General features: G+C 46.0%; 1 protein-coding gene across 1 annotated transcript; it reads right to left on the reverse strand.

The window, feature by feature from the left end:
• Window positions 1-1,146: 1,146 nt before the first annotated feature.
• LOC119123965 (kelch-like protein 25) lies at window positions 1,147-13,604 on the reverse strand. The gene is given in 5 exon segments (XM_037253384.1): window positions 1,147-2,010; window positions 11,942-12,085; window positions 12,226-12,331; window positions 13,130-13,368; window positions 13,599-13,604. Coding segments are annotated over 5 exon segments (882 nt in total). The 3' UTR covers window positions 1,147-1,623.
• Window positions 13,605-15,279: the final 1,675 nt, after the last annotated feature.

Raw genomic sequence — 15,279 nt, forward strand, 5'->3', positions numbered from 1 at the left:
GGTCGCCTTGCGGGTGAGATGGGAGGTGTAAATGTCCTTCAAGGAGGGGAGAGAAGCACCAATAGTCTTACTAGCCGTTTTCACTATGCGCTGCAGGGCCTTCAAGTCGTAGTCAGTGCAGCTGCCACCCCAGACAGCAATACAGCTGGAGAGGACGCTCTCAATGGTGCCGCGGTAAAAAGTAGTCATGACGGCCGGAGGAGCCCCCGCTCGCCTGAGTTTCCGAAGGAAGTACAGGCGGCGCTGGGCCTTCTTCGCCAGCGATGCGGTGTTGGTGGACCAACAGAGATCAACAGAGAGAACAAAGAGAGATCCATAGAATAGGACCGGGCGTGCGTAAAGCCATGACCGAGCCCCATCCACTGTCCCCGGACAGCCACCCGGCCGAGCGCCGGCCCCCGACTTCTATCCACGGAGGTGAAAGAGAGCTCTGTAGAGTAGGACCGGGCGTGCGTAAAAGCCATAACAGTTTTTCAAACCTTCTGTGTCACTCCAAATCCTTAAATCCTTCAAACTCTTCATCCTCCGTGTCACTTAGAAACAAAGCCGCTAATGATGCCGGTAGTACGTGGGGCCCTTCATCATCTTCGTCATCCCGTGATCAATCTTTGTCCTTTTTGTAAACAACCGCCGCGCCACGCCGCGTCGCGCTGCTGACGTCACTTGAAATTCAAATTACAGTAATCCCTTGCTACATCGCGGTTCGTTTATCGCGGTTTCACTTTTTTTTTTTTTTGGAAAATATTTGAAAAAAAACATAAATCGCTCCTTATTATAAGTCGCCCCCCCACCCAAACTATGAAAAAAAACGCGACTTATAGTCCAAAACTTACAGTAGTTACCACCACTTAAATACATTTACATAGAAACAACAGCATAAATCTCAATGCGGTTGGTTATTTTTGGGGGTTTTGTGAGTTTTTCCTTGCCCTCCTGGTAGTTAAGATCAGGGGATGTCAAGAAAAATTGTCACTTGCTGCCATGTGAAGCCCTTTGAGACATGTTTGCAATTAAGGGCTGTATAAATACATTGTATTTGGCTTATTTGATCTATGCAGTAGTTTTGCTATATTGTAACCAGTGAAACATGTTTAATTGTAAAGAGAACCACCAATATACTAGCAGGATCAGTTTTCTCATGGCTCAAAAGTTAATTGATCCCTGTGAGAAGAGCTTGTGATTGAGCGGCTCGTTCGGCCAACCAATGAGCACTGAGCGGAGAGGAAAAGAGACGTTTTGACCGCCCGAGACTTATATCTGTGCGTGTGCGTGCTGGAGCCTATCCTAGCTGTCATATGGGTACACCCCGAACCGGTTGCCAGCCAATCTCAGCTGATGAAATTTCGACCTTTTACAGCACCAGCATCGAACTATTCAATATACCTATTACACAACCGGATAGTATCACACATTTATAAAATTTGATTATTATTTCAACCAGATGGTGTCCCAGTATCTTAAGAAAGTTGTACTCTCCTAACCTTTCCACAGACTGGAAATGCTTTGTGTTGCCATGCATATGGTCAGTTGCCAAGTATGCTGGTAAATGGCAGTGAAACAGCATGCACCTATCAAAAATACTTGATATTTTTCGGCAATTCCGAATTTACCTCATATTGTATTCTACTTAGGCGGGTAGGTCCATGTGCTGACAAAGGCAGTGGGTATCAGTGAGTAAGGCACAGTAGTGATGGAGTTCCAGCTATCAGATGTTGGATCATAACAATCCAATGTTTTACATCTTTGTGTACCAAAGTAACCTCCGACCACGTACAGCTTATTTCCGGAGGCCACAGCATGGCAGCTCATTCGCTTGGATGTCATGTCACCGACACGACTCCACTGATTTGTTTCACAGTCAAACCGATAAGCAGAGGCGGCTGTGAATTCTGTGTCACCACCCATGATGAAGATCTGACTACCTAAGACTGCAGCTGCTGTGTAGCGCCAAGGTTGCGGGCATTCAGCTGCAATATTCCAGCGGTTACCAACAGGGTCATAGCATTGGACCTAGAAACAGAAAACAGAAAATGACAACCGTTTACAGATAAGTGCAAACAGTTAATCCCAGCATGCATGACACCAAACCTCAACCTGCAAAACTTCTGTCAAGTACCATATTTTTCGGACTATAAATCGCGTTTTTTTTCATAGTTTGGGTGGGGGGGCGACTTATACTGAGGAGCGACTTATATGTGAATTTTTTCATAAATTTTCAAAATAAAAAAGTGAAACCGCGATGTAGCAAGGGATTATGTAATTTGAATTTCAAGTGACGTCAGCAGCGCGGAGCGGCGGTTGTTTACATAAAGGACAAAGATTCGATCACGGGATGACGAAGATGACGAAGGGCCCCACGCACTACCGGCATCATTAGCGGCTTTGTTTGTAAGTGACACGAAGAGTTTGAAGGATTTAATGATTTGGAGTGACACAGAAGGTTTGAAAAACCATTATGGCTTTTACACACACCCGGTCCTACTCTACGGAGCTCTCTTTCACCTCCGTGGATGGAAGTCGGGGGCCGGCGCTCAGCCGGGTGGCTGTCCGGGGACGGTGGATGGGGCTCGGACTTGGCTTTACGCACGCCCGGACCTACTGTACGGAGCTCTCTTTCACCTCCGTGGATGGAAGTCCGGGGCCGGCGCTCGGCCGGGTGGCTGTCCGGGGACGGTGGATGGGGCTCGGACATGGCTTTTACGCACGCCCGGTCCTATTCTATGGAGCTCTCTTCCACCTCCGTGGCTGGAAGTGCCACCTCCGGGGATGGAAATCCACGCCGCCACACACCTGGAAGTCGACACCGGTGCTTGGGGCCGTGTGGCGGCGAACTATTTACAGTGCCTTGCGAAAGTATTCGGCCCCCTTGAACCTTTCAAAATTTCGCCACATTTCAGGCTTCAAACATAAAGATATAAAATTTTAATTTTTTGTCAAGAATCAACAAGTGGGACACAATTGTGAAGTGGAACGAAATTTATTGGATAATTTAAACTTTTTTAACAAATAAAAAACTGAAAAGTGGGGCGTGCAATATTATTCGGCCCCCTTGCGCTAATACTTTGTAGCGCCACCTTTTGCTGCAATTACAGCTGCAAGTCGCTTGGGGTATGTCTCTATCAGTTTTGCACATCGAAAGACTGGAATTCTTGACCATTCTTCCTTGCAAAACAGCTCGAGCTCAGTTAGGTTGGATGGAGAGCGTTTGTGAACAGCAGTCTTCAGCTCTTTCCACAGATTCTCGATTGGATTCAGGTCTGGACTTTGACTTGGCCATTCTAACACCTGGATACGTCTATTTGTGAACCATTCCACTGTAGATTTGGCTTTATGTTTTGGATCATTGTCCTGTTGGAAGATAAATCTCCGTCCCAGTCTCAGGTCTTTTGCAGACTCCTACAGGTTTTCTTCCAGAATGGTCCTGTATTTGGCTCCATCCATCTTCCCATCAATTTTAGCCATCTTCCCTGTCCCTGCTGAAGAAAAGCAGGCCCAAACCATGACGCTGCCACCACCATGTTTGACAGTGGGGATGGTGTGTTCAGGGTGATGAGCTGTGTTGCTTTTACGCCAAACATATCGTTTTGCATTGTGGCCAAAAAGTTAGATTTTGGATTCATCTGACCAGAGCACCTTCTTCCACATGTTTGGTGTGTCTCCCAGGTGGCTTGTGGCAAACTTTAAACGAGACTTTTTATGGATATCTTTGAGAAATGGCTTTCTTCTTGCCACTCTTCCATAAAGGCCAGATTTGTGCAGTGCACGACTGATTGTTGTCCTATGGACAGACTCTCCCACCTCAGCTGTAGTTATCTGCAGTTCATCCAGAGTGATCATGGGCCTCTTGGCTGCATCTCTGATCAGTCTTCTCCTTGTTTGAGATGAAAGTTTAGAGGGACGGCCGGGTCTTGGTAGATTTGCAGTGGTCTGATACTCCTTCCATTTCAATATAATTGCTTGCACAGTGCTCCTTGAGATGTTTAAAGCTTGGGAAATCTTTTTGTATCCAAATCCGGCTTTAAACTTCTCCACAACAGTATCTCGGACCTGCCTGGTGTGTTCCTTTGTCTTTATGGTTCTCCCTGCGCTTTAAACAGAACCCTGAGACTATCAAATAGCAGGTGCATTTATACGGAGACTTGATTACACACAGGTGCATTCTATTTATCATCATCAGTCATTTAGGACAACATTGGATCATTCAAAAATCCTCACTGAACCTCTGGAGTGAGTTTGCTGCACTGAAAGTAAAGGGGCCGAATAATATTGCACGCCCCACTTTTCAGTTTTTTATTTGTTAAAAAAGTTTCAATTATCCAATAAATTTCGTTCCACTTCACGATTGTGTCCCACTTGTTGATTCTTGACAAAAAATTAAAATTTTATATCTTTATGTTTGACGCCTGAAATGTGGCGAAATGTTGAAAGGTTCAAGGGGGCCGAATACTTTCGCAAGGCACTGTATGTTATAGTTATTTGATATATTTTATTTCGTGTAGCAACTTGTATATGTTTTCATCGTTACAGTTCAGTAGTTGTTGGCTCGTTGAACTCTTGTTTTGTTAAATAAAGAGCCGTTTACCAAACCCACATCTTTCCTTGTACTTTGTTAACGCTACAATATAGTTATATACTAGATCTGGGGAATAACGACGAGGCTGACGTCAGGGCGCACGCGCGGCGTTGTTGACAAAGGACGAGGAATTTGATTGATGGATTTAATGATTTGGAGTGACACAGATGGTTTGATAATATTATTGCTTATATAATAGCTATTTGATATATAATTTACATATCGTTATATGCGCCTGTGGAATATTTTGAAGTGCAAGCGCCGTCAGCGGCGCGCACCCATTGTTGACATAAAGGACGATCGATGGATCTCATGAATTTGAGTGACACAGATGGTTTTATAAACATGTTAATTATGTAATAGTTATTTGAATAACTCTGAATATTACGTGAGTCGTCACCTTATCGTGGTGGAGGGGTTTGCGTGCCCCTATGATCCTAGGAGCCATGTTGTCTGGGGCTTCATGCCCCTGGTAGGGTCACCCATGGCAAACGGGTCCTAGGTGAGGGGCCAGACAAGGCACGGCTCACATTAGCCCCTTATGATTTTCCCTCGCCCGGACGCGGGTCACCGGGGCCCCCCTCTGGAGCCAGGCCTGGAGGCGGGGCTCGAAGGCGAGCGTCTGGTGGCCGGGCCTTCGCCCATGGGGCCCGGCCGGGCACAGCCCGAAAAGGAAACGTGGGTCCCCCTTCCCATGGGCTCACCACCTGTGGGAGGGGCCAAAGGGGTGTGAGCTGGTGTGTGAGGCAGAAAAGTTCCAACTAGATATAGTCGGACTTGCCTCCACGCACAGTTTGGGTTCCGGTACAAGCCCTCTCGAGAGGGGCTGGACTCTCTTCCACTCTGGAGTTGCCCACGGTGAGAGGCGTCGAGCAGGTGTGGGTATACTTATTGCCCCCCGGCTGGGCGCCTGTACATTGGGGTTCACCCCGGTGAACGAGAGGGTAGCCTCCCTCCGCCTTCGGGTGGGGGGACGGGTCCTGACTGTTGTTTGTGTCTATGCACCAAACAGCAGCGCAGAGTACCCACCCTTCTTGGAGTCCCTGGAGGAAGTGCTGGAGAGCGCTCCTTCTGGGGACTCCATCGTTCTACTGGGTGACTTCAATGCTCACGTGGGCAATGACAGTGAGACCTGGAAGGGCGTGATTGGGAGGAACGGCCCCCCCTATCTGAACCCGAGCGGTGTTCTATTATTGGACTTCTGTGCTCGACACGGATTTTCTATAATGAACACCATGTTCAAGCATAAGGGTGTCCATGTGTGCACTTGGCACCAGGACACCCTAGGCCGCAGTTCGATGATCGACTTTGCAGTCGTGTCATCGGATTTGCTGCCGCATGTTTTGGACACTCGGGCGAAGAGAGGGGCGGAGCTGTCAACTGATCACCACCTGGTGGTGGGTTGGCTCCAATGGTGGGGGAAGATGCCGGTCCGACCTGGGAGACCAAAACGCTCTGTGAGGGTCTGCTGGGAACGTCTGGCAGAATCCCCTGTCAGGAAGAGCTTCAACTCCCACCTCCGGCAGAGCTTTTCCCACGTCCCGGGGGAGGCGGGGGACATTGAGTCCGAGTGGACCTTGTTCCGTGCCTCCATTGTTGAGGCGGCCGACCGGAGATGTGGCCATAAGGTCATTGGTGCCTGTCGTGGCGGCAATCCCCGAACCCGCTGGTGGACACCGGCGGTAAGGGATGCCGTCAAGCTGAAGAAGGAGTCCTATCGGGCCATTTTGGCCTGCGGGACTCCGGAGGCAGCTGACAGGTACCGGGTGGCCAAGCGGAACGCGGCTTCGACGGTTGCTGAGGCAAAAACCCGGGCGTGGGAGGAGTTTGGCGAGGCCATGGAGAATGACTTCCGGACGGCTTCGAGGAAATTCTGGTCCACCATCCGGCGTCTCAGGAGGGGGAAGCAGTGCAACGTCAACACTGTTTACAGTGGAGATGGCGTGCTGCTGACCTCGACTCGGGACGTCGTGTGTCGGTGGGGAGAATACTTCGAAGACCTCCTCAATTCCACTTACACGCCTTCCATTGTGGAAGCAGGGCCTGGGGACTCTGAGGCGGACTCTCCAATCTCTGGGGTCGAAGTCACTGAGGTACCGTAATTTTTGGACTATAAGTCGCGTTTTTTTTCATAGTTTGGGTGGGGGGGCGACTTATACTCAGGAGCGACTTGTGTTTTTTTTCAAAAAATTTCAAAAAAAGAAAAAAACAAAAAAGAAAAACGAAACCGCGATAAACGAACCGCAATGTAGCAAGGGATTACTGTAATTTGAATTTCAAGTGACGTCAGCAGCGCGACGTCGCGGTCAGCAGCGCGACGTCAGCAGCGCGACGTCAGCAGCGCGACGTCAGCAGCGCAACGCGGCGTTGTTTACATAAAGGACAAAGATTGACTCGACGGAGCTCTCTTTCACTTCCGTGGATTGAAGTCGGGGGCCGGCGCTCGGCTGGGTGGCTGTCCAGGGACGGTGGATGGGGCTCGGACAATGCTTTTACGCACGCCCGGTCCTACTCTACCGAGCTGTCTTTCACCTCCGTGGATGGAAGTCGAGGGCCGGCGCTCGGCCGGGTGGCTGTCCGGGGACGGTGGATGGGGCTCGGTCATGGCTTTTACGCACGCCCGGTCCTATTCTATGGAGCTCTCTTCCATTTCCGTGGCTGGAAGTCCACGCCGCCACATGCCTGGAAGTTTGTTTTGTTAAAAAAGAGCCGTTTACCAAACCCACGTCTTTCCTTGAACTTTGTTAACGCTACAATATAGTTATATAGTAGATCTGTGGAATAACGACGAGGCTGACGTCAGGGCGCACGCACGCGCGGCGTTGTTGACAAAGGACGAGGAATTTGATCGATGGATTTAATGATTTAGAGTGCACAGATGGTTTGATAACATTATTGCTTATATAATAGTTATTTGATATATAATTTATATATATATAAATATATATATATATCCCCTGTCTGCGTAGCATCCTGTTCTTTGCGCTATGCTTACTGTCTGCTGTATGCACACTGGCTCAGTTTTGCTCCTCTTATTTATTGGGTTATTTGTTTATTATTTATTCATCGCTCCTTTTATTTATTTATTATTTATTATTTATTGTTTGTGCCTTCTTGTTTTTATTTTGTCGTCTACTTGTATGTCTATCGTGTACTATGTCTCGTCACCGTGGGATAGAGGAAACGGAATTTCGGTTTCTTTGTGTGTCTTGACACATGAAGGGATTGACAATAAAGCTGACTTTGACTTTGACTTTATATATCGTTATATGGGCCTGTGGAATATTTTTAAGTGCAAGAGCCGTCAGCGGCGCGCACGCATTGTTGACAAAGGACGATTGATGGATTTAATGAATTGGAGTGACACGGATGGTTTTATTAACGTGTTATTTATGTAATAGTTTTTTAAATAACTCTGAATTTTACGTCAGGGCCGTTCTCAGCTCTTAGTTTGTGTTTATGTCACGTTAGCATACCTATCGTTTAGCCCAGGGGTGGGCAAACTACGGCCCGCGGGCCACATCCGGCCCACGGGACCGTTTAATCCGGCCCGCCAACCCTGAACAAATTGTTATTAAACATTTTTTTTGGTCATTTTGCCTGCAATGACTGCGTTTCCCCAGTAGATGGGGAACCGCTCGCCTGCGCATTTACTACCGGAAGCCGTGTCAGAAAGCTCGGCGCACACTCACAAGTGCGTGTACGTACGTACTCAGTAGTACGGACATGGCGTACTCGCGCTCTATTTGTATCAGTCCCGAATTTAGAGCGTGGGCTGTGACGACAGCATTCTTGTAATTCGCGCGCTGAGCTTTCAGATACAGTTTTACGCTAAATCCACCCACAAACCTTCCCCTGGAATCCTTCTATTAAAATGAGTCGCCCAAGGAAAATCAAGGTGGACACAGTGCCGAGTGTTTAAAAAAGAGTGGCCAATTTGGCTCGACGTACGCGACGTGACGTTCAGCCACATCAACATCAACCCGTCACAGATCGAGGTAAACGGACCAACATCTCGGATCTCTCCTCAGAATTGCCACAACAAGTTTTACTCCAGACTATAACGCACTAGCAAAAAAGGGAGACCAACAACACTGTTCCCACTGAAAATGAAGGGGAGGCTCTCAAGTTTGTTGTAAAAAAAATGCATTTTGAATATGATTTGTACACATAGCAGGGATTGAAACTAGCGACCACTCATTTTCAAACAATGCAGGATGCTCAAGGACATTGATGCACCACCTGTTTGCGACTAATCTTAACCTGTAAAGTTCTTAAGGCTTACTTTAAGGAAGTGTTTCCCGTTTCCTCACCTCTGTTACCAGGTGTTTGTGAGTTAAAACTCTGCTCTGATTTTCAGATACCCCTCACCGTGTTGCCGTTTTGATTACTTTATTTGGATGTATGCTTTCACCGATTCTTCAAGATGATATATTTGGTCAGAATGTTTGCCGTTTGATGTGATCTCATAAGATAAACATCTTTCATTAATCTGACCTGCAGGCACTGAAGTGATGGAGACTGTTATTCATAATAATAGTGTCGTATTTTATGAGAATCACTGATAGCAGTTTTTTAATGATTTTTTTTTTTAATGCTGTTAATAAATGCATTTGTTTTCAAAAAACTTGTTTGGAATATCCATGCTTTACTACCTACTAAAGGCCAAAATCTTTTATGCAATGACCTTTACAGGTCGCTTATATTACTTCACACAAACACTACGTCCATCTGCTCCTGGTTCGGCCCTCCGGTCCAAATTTAGAACCCAGTTCGGCCCGCGAGTCAAAAGGTTTGCCCACCCCTGATCTAGTCTGAACTTTTCTGCCTTGCACACCAGCTCGGGCTCCTTTCCAGCCAGAGAGGTGACATTCCATGTCCCAAGAGCCACCTTCTGCAGCCGGGGATCAGACCGCCAAGGTCCCTGCCTTTGGCCGCCGCCCAGCTTGCAATGCACCCGACCCCTTTGGCCCCTCCCACAGGTGGTGAGCCCATGGGAAGGGGGACCCACGTTTCCTTTTCGGGCTGAGCCCGGCCGGGCCCCATGGGCGAAGGCCCGGCCACCAGACGCTCGCCTTCGAGCCCCGCCTCCAGGCCTGGCTCCAGAGGGGGGCCCCGGTGACCCGCGTCCGGGCGAGGGAAAACGTGATCCATTCATTTTTTTCATCATAAGGGGCTGATGAGCCGTGCTTTGTCTGGCCCCTCACCTAGGACCCGTTTGCCATGGGTGACCCTACCAGGGGCATGAAGCCCCAGACAACATGGCTCCTAGGATCATAGGGGCACGCAAACCCCTCCACCACGATAAGGTGACGACTCACGGAGGGGGATAACATTATTGCTTATATACCGTTTTTTTCCATGTATAATGCGCCCCCATGTATAATACGCACCCTAAAAATGGCATGTCGATGCTGGAAAAAAGCCTGTACCCATGTATAATACGCACCCAAATTTTGACTTTTTTTTTTATTTTATTTTATTTTATTATATATATATTTTTTAAAGTCCCAATGATCGTCACACACGCGTCTGGGTGTGGTGAAATTTGTCCTCTGCATTTGACCCATCCCCGTGTGATTTTGATCCATCCCCTGGGGGAGAGGGGAGCAGTGAGCAGCAGCGGCGCCGCGCTCGGGAATCATTTGGTGATCTCACCCCCCAATTCCAACCCTTAATGCTGAGTGCCAAGCAGGGAGGCAATGGGTCCCATTTTTATAGTCTTTGGTATGACCCGGCCGGGTTACTTAAGTCCGTAAACATAAAATTATTTCAGAAAAAAGATCATCTTTGGGAACAACCGGATGTTATTCTGCCGGTCAGTATCACTGCGCATGCAGTAGCAAACTCGATAGCGAAGAAATATGTGAGACTCTCAACGGGATCACCAATATTTGAGTGATGTTCCAGTTATTTATCACAATTATTTATTATTATAATAATAATATATATAATATATATAATAATTATTTATTTATTATTCACAATTGTCATGGTGATCTTTCTGGTGATTTCTTAACTAGGCTGGATGTATTTTTTTTGTTGGCGTTGATTTCTCCGACTGCCCAGAAAGGCACCACCGCGATCAGTTAGGTTAAAATGAAAAGAGAGGAAAGTGATGTTGTAAAGAACCATCCGTGACAAGATTTTCTTCAAAAATTGTTGTACCATGATTTTCTTCACAAAAAAAAAAAAAAAAGAAAAATAAAGAAAGAAATTAAAAAAAAATTGTACCCATGTATAATGCGCACCCCAGATTTTAGGGCAATAAATTAGTTAAATTTTGCGCATTATACATGGAAAAAAACGGTAATAGTTATTTGATATATAATTTATATATCGTTATATGGGCCTGTGGAATATTTTTAAGTGCAAGAGCCGTCAGCGGCGCGCACGCATTGTTGACAAAGGACGATTGATGGATTTAATGAATTGGAGTGACGCAGATGGTTTCGCGCTGCTGTCGTCACTTGAAATTCAAATTACAGTAATCCCTTGATACATTGCGGTTCGTTTATCGCGGTTTCATTTTTTTTTCTTTTTTTTTGAAATTTTTTGAAAAGAAAAAACACATATAAGTCGTTCCTGAGTATAAGTCGCCCTCCCACCCAAACTATGAAAAAAACCGCGACTTATAGTCCGAAAATTACGGTATGTCTTGTAAATTGTGGTGGGGTGTCAGCCCTTGTACCTTGGCCTTGTCTCTGAGCACTAAACATCTGGTACTTCTGGGCACTCCAGTTGGGTTGAAGTTCCGGAATATGGTAGCACAATGAAATGTTTGATGGTTCTGTGATCACACCTCTGTCTTAGCATTTTAAAGAATGCTGCAACCCCCTGACAGACTTTTAATGATTTTTAATTTTTCAGAGTCTTCTTTTGCCCTATTTTGCCTGAGGAAAACAAGCTGCCTAATAATTATGCACACTGCGATGTAGGGTGTTGATGTCCTTAGGCCCCATCGTCCTTCATTCTATAAATACACATCACTTCATATGCTTGTATTGAGTAAGCGTTCAAGCTCATACCGCATGGAGTTGGAAAATAGGCATAAAAATGATCAAATGGTCAAAATACACACTTGCTTAATAATTGTGTACACCATGTAATACTGAGTTGATTTATTTAACTAATTTATTTGCTCTAGGACAGGCTTCAGCACACCTGCAGCCCCCTGTGAGGATAAGTGGTTCAGAAAATGAATAGCTGGGTTATCAACATTAACTACACAAAGAACAGTGCTGCCCCTTGCACCCCCAAAAAAAACTATGGCACAGACAAGGATCCTCTGTTGTCCACTCGTTTATGCAGGCATTGAAACAGAAAACAAAATAATCCAACAGCTAATGTACATCAAGCTCGACCAACCTTAGAGGCTTTCTCTCTGTGTATGCTGGTGCCCCCAAAAACAAACAGTTTTGATTTGGCACTGACCACTGCTGCATTACTGACACCATCTCTTAAGGGAGCCATCATCGTCCACTTGTTACTGCCAGCCTCATACCGTTCAACCTGAAAATATTAGGACACAATATACTTCACCAATTTTTCTGGGTAAAGATTAAAAATAGATAAATCAAAACTCATTAAAAATTAAAATTCATCAAGATTAATTAAATTAAAAACAGATCAAATGAAAGCCTCTGTCTTACCTGTTTTAAAGAGACAGAGGGAGAGGCAGGAAAAACAAAGGCAATGGCTGTATGACCTCCAACTACATACAGGCTGGTCTCCAGTTCAGCTGAACCATGACCAAATCTGAACATGCAAGTGACAAAAGGAAAAAACAAAGTGAGTCGTGTCTTTTGTGCCTTTGAAGATCAACTGCATAAAATAGGGGTAGGGAATCCTGGTCCCACAAGAGCCATATCCTGCCTGTTTTTCATCTCTCCCTGCTGCAACACACGGGAATAAAATGATCAGCTCATCAGCAAGCTCTGTACAAATCTGAAATTATTATGATCGTTTGAATCCGATATGTTGCAGCAGCAAGACATTGAAAACAGGCAGGATATGGCGCTCATAGGACCAGGGTTCCTAACCCCTGGCATAACATTTGAGAAATTGGTTTCTGAAGCCAAGGATGTGCTTCAATTCAACTTATCTTCTCACAGTGTGGAAACATTGGTTAAGAAATGATACGAAATATTTTCATTGTATCATTATGGCTCCCATCCCACTCTTCCATACAACACAGTATCACATCCACTGTTTGAAACAATAGTAAAGCCTCTATCTCACGAAGCAGCTAGTAACTGAGTGTTTTCAAAGGTAGCAAATGATGCGTTCACGTCAGAGTAAGTCAGGTAAACAGTAGGCAGCTCTTCGCCTTGTTGCAAGGAAATGTTGAACATGTTAAAAATGTCCTTTCAATGAGAAAAATCACCAAAACTGTTGACAAAGGTCTGGCAAACATTTTGCGATTATTTGAGGGCTTGAACGAATCCTGACAAACTCTGACGTGAACGCAACATGAGCTGTCTTTACAAAGACTCACTCACTTCTCAGTGGGATAGGGGCTTAAGCTCTATTATTCTTAATTACATTATAACAGACCTTGCTATAAGCATGGGTGCTCCTTTCGACCATTCTTCATGAACTGTGTCATATATCCAGACGTCTTTTGAGACTCCATTTTCTGATCCTCTTCCTCCAGTCACATAAACCTTACAGCCAATGGCACATGCACTGAATTCTTTTCTCGGGCTAGGAAGGTCTGCCTTTAGTATAATCTCCTTGGCTTTGTGATCAACCTTAAGTATTAATTAGAAACACAAGTTAATTCCCAAAAATAACTAACAAAACAATAACAAGGTGGTGGTAACAGGAGTGGCGTTGGGGCAGTTTGAAACACATCTTGTGTTGACAGGATCAAACGAGGACGAAACATTCACTTATAATTATGGATCCGTTTTTTTTTTTTTAGTTTAAAATGATTACCTTAACTACCTTCAAAGGACGTCGAACAGCGGTGTCAAACTCGTTTTTTTCACGGGCCGCATTGTAGTCATAGCTTCTTTCGGACGGCCATTATGACTTGTCAACCCAAATAAATGTATGAGCACCTCATGTTATATACAGTAAAAGCTACAAATCAGACGAGTTAAAACTGGTCAAATATTTAAAAAAAAAAAGATATTAAAAGTGAAGACAATTTGCAATTCTAGTAATGACACACGGATTTCAAAGTCAAAGTCAAAGTCTGCTTTATTGTCAATTTCTTCACATGCCAAGACACACAAAGAAATCGAAATTACGTTCCCACTATCCCACGGTGACAAGACATAGTACACAATATACATACAAGTAAACAACACAAAAAATAAAAACAAGAAGGCACAAACAATGAATAAATAAGAGTGATGAATAAATAATAAATAAACAAATGACATAATAAATAAGAGGAGCAAAAATGGAGCAAGTGTGCATACAGCAGACAGTCAGAATATAGCGCAAAAGTACAGGACGCTACGCAGAAGGGGGGAGAGAGTTCAGGATCCTAACAGCCTGGAGTATGAAGCTGTTAGTGAGTCTGGTGGTGCGGGAGGGCAGGCTCCTGTACCTCTTCCCAGAGGGCAGAAGATCAAACAAAGAGTGAGCGGGGTGACTCACATCACTCACAATCGTGGTCGCCTTGCGGGTGAGATGGGAGGTGTAAATGTCCTTCAGGGAGGGGAGTGAAGCACCAATAATCTTACCAGCCGTGTTCACTATGCGCTGCAGGGCCTTCAAGTTGTATTCAGTGCAGCTACCACCCCAAACAGCGATACAACTGGAGAGGACGCTCTCAATGGTGCCACGGTAGAATGTAGTCATGACGGCCGGAGGAGCACTTGGTCGCCTGAGTTTCCGCAGGAGGTACAGGCGGCGCTGAGCTTTCTTCGCCAGTGATGCGGTGTTGGTGGACCAGGAGAGATCCTCACTGATGTGCACCCCCAGGAACCTGGTGCTGCTCACTCTGTCCACCACAGCACCGTCGATGGTCAGCGGCAGGTGTTGGGTGTGACCCTTCCGGAACAACAACAATCTCCTTGGTCTTGACGTTTGTGCACAATTTGTCTTCGCGGGCCACGGAAAATGATGTGGCGGGTTGTATCTGGCCCCCGGGCCTTGAGTTTGACACCTGTGAAGTAGAAGTACTAGTAGTTGCCAAACAGAGGCTATGGAAAAAAAGGAAGAATTGGAAGAAATAGAGGAAGAAGAAGCATCTTGACAACTTATGTGTGACGAAAGTTTGCTAACGCCGCTAGTATGCAGTCACAACAAAAGGATTCACAACTAACAAGGGCAAAAGACGTAATTATCGACCAGGATTCTACCATTCATCCATCCATCCATCCATCAAAATCCAACACCAAGAACAGACATGAACGAGCAACAACAGGCTAAACGATAGGTATGCTAACGTGACATAAACACAAACGAAGAGCTGAGAATGGGCCTAACATCCATCCATCCATCCATCCATCCATCCATCCATCCATCCATCTTCTTCCGCTTATCCGGGGTCGGGTCGCGAGGGCAGCAGCTTCAGGAGGGACTCCCAGACTTCCCTCTCTACCAGCCACTTCATCTAGCTCCTCCCGTGGGATCCCAAGGCGTTCCCAGGCCAGCCGAGAGACATAGTCTCTCCAGCGCGTCCTGGGTCGTCCCCGGGGTCTCCTACCGGTGGGAGATGCCCGGAACACCTCCCCAGGGAGGCGTCC

The sequence above is a fragment of the Syngnathus acus genome, chromosome 6 (genome assembly GCF_901709675.1).
Source record: "Syngnathus acus chromosome 6, fSynAcu1.2, whole genome shotgun sequence".
Taxonomy (NCBI): Eukaryota; Metazoa; Chordata; class Actinopteri; order Syngnathiformes; family Syngnathidae; genus Syngnathus; species Syngnathus acus.